Below are 5,297 nucleotides of genomic sequence, written 5' to 3' on the forward strand. Positions count from 1 at the left end.
CCTTAATGACCATGCCATCTGGGTTTTGCATATTTTCAGTTGTCAAGGATGGCTTGCAAATGTTTAAAGTGAAGTCTTTCATATTAGTCTTTCAGTCTGCACATCTATCTTCTCTGAAAGAGTCTCCTGAACTAGAAACAAAAGACACATTTTTCTCCAGCGTGTGTAGCAATAGTACCAGCATGTGCTGAATAATGCATGTTTTGTCGACCAAATTAAAAGATGAAAATAAATGTTTGTTTCACAAATATATATATATATATATATATATATATATATATACAGTATGTATATATAATTTTCTAGCAATAACTTAACATTACCTGCAAAGTCATGGACATTAAAAACGTTTTTTAAATAACCATACCAATACCAGTAATTATGATCCTTACCATTTAACTTTGTTTACATTTTTGCCAACAAATTGAAGCAAAAACACATAACAGACCACTGGTGATGCAGTCAGTTGGAGCCACCAGAGGGAGACTTCCTGTCAAAGGAGGGAGCACTTCAGAGTGAGAAAGGGGTGTGTTGAGGAGGTGCCATGAGGGTACTGAAATACACTACACCAGCATATGCCTTACACAAGGTTAAAAAAAGGGTGTAAAAAAAGAAGAAGAAGAGAATCAAGAGAGGAATGCATTTAAAAGCTCTGTGCAAAACAATGCAAATAAATCAGTGGCTCAGGGGGCGTTCCAGTCAAATGTTGGGTTTGAAAGTAGAAATACTGCATTTTAATGACAAATCTTGGCCGGTTTTGGAACACCTAATGGCTCAAAGACACTAAATCGTGCAGGCTGAGACATCTGGGATAAAGCTTTTGAATTCCACTTCAGCCACTCATTACATACAAAAACTGGTTTGTGTTAAATATTTATTCACTGATTTACTTTAACTTCGTTGTCCCTCTTAACTCATGCTGTTCACTAAACAAAAACAAAACCACATTATTCTAAAACTGGCTCACAATGATTTTTTCAAGTTTGATCTGATCTACAGCTTGTACATTATTGTTCTGGATGATAAAAATCACTGTTAAGACTATTATAGTATCAGCATAAAAGTCTGGAAGCAAATGTTACTTCTTATCCAAAGGTTACAATTTTCAATCAAAGTGCTCAATTCACAATCCATCCCCTTACATTGGAGTCAGTCACCGATTTAGCATTTACATCAACTTAAAAAGTACTTGTTTTTCAAACTAACATTGTACCACTATGTGAAGGTTTCCACTTACAGAACATATCCCCCTCTGATCACTGTGGTGACCAGGGGTAGCACATTGTAACACAGATTCACCATAGCAACCTTTGCAAGGTTGGACCTCCAGTGTTTAGTAGTGTTATTATTCTTGTTTCTTTCTGTGGTGTCTGTTTAGTACCTGGCTCGGAGCTTAACTTAATAGGGTCATCTGTTGTTGACCACAGCTGGCAGAGGGAAGCAATGATGATTTGTAGTTGAGACTACTGGGACATAACACAATTAATGTGTAAGTACTGTACATTTCCCCATGAAAGATTCATGATGGGGGGAATCATGATTCATGATTACATTCAGAGTGTGGCAGTTTTCATTAGACGTTAAAGTGTTTTAGCCAGACAATCTTCATGTAAAGGAGGTATTTGATTTTCTTCAAAATACATTCTGTTTGATCTAAAACTAGGCACTATATTTTCAACTCCCACAAAGGGATTCCCTTAGAAATCAAACTACCTGCATCCAGGCTGCAACATAATAAATACAATTTTAGATACACTGTAAGACTGTATAATGTTTGTAGCCTTATGAATGTTGCATCTTGATTTCAGTGCAAATGTCTTGGCTGCATTCCCTCTAAGTCCAAGTGTCCACCTTGCTTGGACCCCCTACTCCGTGGCATCAGCCAAAATGCATCTTTCCATTCAATCAAAAGTATTTGAGGACTTCACGGGGCAACTGGGCTACAAAAAAAAGGCACTTTTCTTCAATCCTGTCAGCTGCCCCTGGGTCTGGGAACTAATTTCCAGCTGGTCAACAATCTCCCAGGTGAAGCCTGAGCACCCCCTGGCTGTGCAGCCGCAACAAGAGGTCAAACTCAGCCGGCATGGCGTGGAATTTTGTTTTAGTTTGTCTGTCATCGTAGTAGTGGTTAGTCAGGACATGTCCATGTGGGTGGTTACTGAAGGGCCAGAACCCGTACAGATGCACGTTGGCACAGTGTTCCAGTGCTAGGCTGGCCACGATTATGCCGGTGCTGAGCCGCACTGCTTTCAGGCCTTGTGAGCGCCAGAAGAGGGCCAGACTCTGGAGGTACTCAGGGTTAAAGAACACGGGCCTGGTGGGACTTTCAAAGTCCTCAATGCTGTAGACGGCCCGCATGCACACAGGAGTGTTGTGGCCATAGGAGAAGGCGGGAAGGAGCAGCAAGGAGTTGCCATAGACACGCAGACTCTCCGCGAACGGACGACGACGTCCCATTAGAGCCCCATACCTGAAAATAAACATAAGATGTGAAAAAAAAGACAAAAGGAACGTTTTAAGGTGCAGTGATTACTCATCTTGCTCACTTCTCTATGAAGATGCTTGGGTTTGCTGTCACAAGGTCTGTCTTGATGCCCACATGTTTCTCATAGCCTTTATCCAAAGGAGGTAGGTTGCACCTGAAAAAGCAACAAAGACAACATTGTTTGGAAATTTTACGAGCGATTAGTTTAATTCTGTTGATTAAGATTGTAACCAGCATTTTTATTCCAGTACACTGGACACCTTTCTCACCTGATAACAAACTGAGCGGAATCGATCGTTTTTCCACAGCTGCTGTTGGTCAGGATCCCTCCGTTCCCAACAACAGCACACGTGTCCCATGTTTTATTTGGGAACGGATGCTCCTGAAATCAACACCAATGGAAAATGTATTACAAAAAAAAAAGTATACTCATTATAGAATAGCAGAGGTGTCAATGAAGTACAAATACTTTGTTACCTTACTCAAGTAGAAATTGTGGGTATCTATTCTTTACTGGAGTAATTATTTCACAGCAGACTTTCTCCTTCTACTCCTTACATTTTAAAAATAGCCTTGTTACTCCTGTTTCAGTTCGGCTTGCAGGGCCAGCGTTTGCTATAGGTGACTTAGAGGATTGCCTCGGGCGTCAAATGTGTTGGGGGTGCCGTGTCGCCCTCAGGTCTACTTCCCATTAATAACAGAATTACAATAACAAGCAAAATAAAACATATTTATTAAACACGATCATCCTAGGGCGCCTCCTCAGCCACACGTTTACTCATCAAGCTGATTATTAGATTGAATTGATGATTATTGTCGATCCTTTCCTAACTGGGGGAAAACTTCAAACTAATGATTTAGTTTGAAGTTCCCATGACATAGGCCAACGTTTCCAGTCTATGGGTCAGACTACAAAACACACGGAGCTCTGAAGCAGACCTGTGCATTGCTTAGTGTCCACTCTTGCTGTAAAAATAGAGACTACATGTGGCTACATGTGGCTACATGTGTGCTGACTCAGATATAATTAGAAAAGTCGATCTACAGGAGAATAAATAGATGACGGCAATACAAAATGCCCGAGAGGCTTACTGCAATATATTACATTATGTTTTTTTTTATATTTGGATTGTAATCTGTTCCCCTTTACATAAACATATGTCCAGCATATATTGATTCAGAAAAAGGTTGGAAAAAAAATCGGTGCATCAAATTTCAAGAAGTTTTTAATGCTAAAAAATGTCAGGTTGTGGACCCCCAGACCCCCACATCATAAGTCACCATGCACACAAATCTGGAAACAAAACACTGACCTTTGGGTTGCCAGACCTGTCATTAGACCAGATGTGGGTGCCATCTAACTTACATGCAAACTAGAAACTAAAATGAACATGCATTGCTACTCAAAACTCAATCTCGCCTAGGGCAACCAAAAGGCTAGAACCGGCCCTGTCGACTTGTTTTCATTCCGGATTGTCATCGTTCAAAAAAACACCCCCCCAAAAAAAAACCCTGTCCAGATAAATTGCGCCATCCTTATAGAGTGAATTTGGTTGTGGTTGGATGAGAAGAATAAACATATACCATTCCAACATCCTACTGGTTTGTATAAAATCCATCGCACCTGCACATGACACAAATCACGTCACAATCCTGCAAGGAGACGGCCGACGTATGTAGCCTAGTAAGATGTCCGTGGCAGAGACTTAGGAGAACTCGAGCGAAATGTCCCAACCAAGGACCAGCGAGGAGGTTGGTAGCCAAGAAGACCAGCCGTGCAGGGACCCCCGTTGCTTTCCACACTGAACACCGCACCTTGCCCCAAAGTCGTTTCTTTCTACCTATCTATGTCAGATTACATACCTTCCATAGATTTGTTTTATCAATAAATCCCTGAACTATTCCTCTCTGCCTGATTGTCTGCATTTGGGTCCTATTTGTTGCTGCCGCATCCTTACCCACTGTGACAGAGTTATAAGTATACTTACATAAAGTACTGTATATTGACAAGAATTTAGGGAAAATGTCTAATGGCATTCCATTCAACCTTAGTGTGTACTTTGTGTTTAGTGCTAATTAGCAAATGTTAACATTCTCACACACTAAAGTGAGTGAACATGACAAAACATTATTTCACAGGTTTACTAAGTCATACTTTGGATTCTTTCAGTTCTGTTTGAAAAACTCTTAAAATCGGATTGTCCATTTCCATGTAAAGACACCGGCTTTATTTAGCCTACAGAATGATGCATGCTTAAACCACAATATGTTTACTGGTCAGGGCTAACAGTAAAAAAAAATGTGAATAGCTCGGCAGTACAGGCTGATACCAGCTTATTAAAGTCTAGTCTGAGTTTGTGAGCCTCTCACCAAACAAAACACCATGCTGTTATGTGTAGCCTTGTGTGTCAAAGAGCCGACATGTGAGTAGACACACAACTTTTGGCAGAACATGCTGGAGCAAAGCAGGGAAATCCTCTCTGTGGTGAAACATTTGAGGAGCAATCATGACTCCAATCAAGCAACAGAGTTAATGAAATAGAAACAACATACCTTTGCAAAGGTTCTGAAAATCTCCGGGGTGACCTGGAGGGTCCTCCTCTTTTCTCCGTCATACACAAGCTTTGATCCCACTGGATTGTTGGCCTGGGTAATGATGGCCTTGTGAAAACCATGGCACTTGCTGCTCAGCTGAGATCTGGGGAACCACAGGGACTTTGTTATTGGTGGACTGGGAGGCTGCTGAGGTCGCTATGGACTGAACTCAGAAGTCTCTGCAACAAATATCTATCTATCTATCTATCTATCTATC

At 40.9% G+C, this 5,297-nt stretch overlaps 1 protein-coding gene across 1 annotated transcript in view; it reads right to left on the reverse strand.

Annotated features, from left to right (window-relative positions):
• Positions 1-857: 857 nt before the first annotated feature.
• st8sia6 (ST8 alpha-N-acetyl-neuraminide alpha-2,8-sialyltransferase 6) overlaps positions 858-5,297 on the reverse strand; it is a 7,477-nt gene continuing 3,037 nt past the window's right edge. The window contains exons 4-7 of the mRNA XM_032537203.1: positions 5,039-5,183; positions 2,755-2,867; positions 2,547-2,639; positions 858-2,470 (exon numbers count right to left, since the gene is read on the reverse strand). Coding sequence (XP_032393094.1) covers positions 2,011-2,470; positions 2,547-2,639; positions 2,755-2,867; positions 5,039-5,183 — 811 coding nt within the window. The 3' untranslated portion in view covers positions 858-2,010. The remainder of the gene's footprint in view (positions 2,471-2,546; positions 2,640-2,754; positions 2,868-5,038; positions 5,184-5,297) is intronic.

Source organism: Etheostoma spectabile, chromosome 15, assembly GCF_008692095.1.
Source record: "Etheostoma spectabile isolate EspeVRDwgs_2016 chromosome 15, UIUC_Espe_1.0, whole genome shotgun sequence".
NCBI lineage: Eukaryota > Metazoa > Chordata > Actinopteri > Perciformes > Percidae > Etheostoma > Etheostoma spectabile.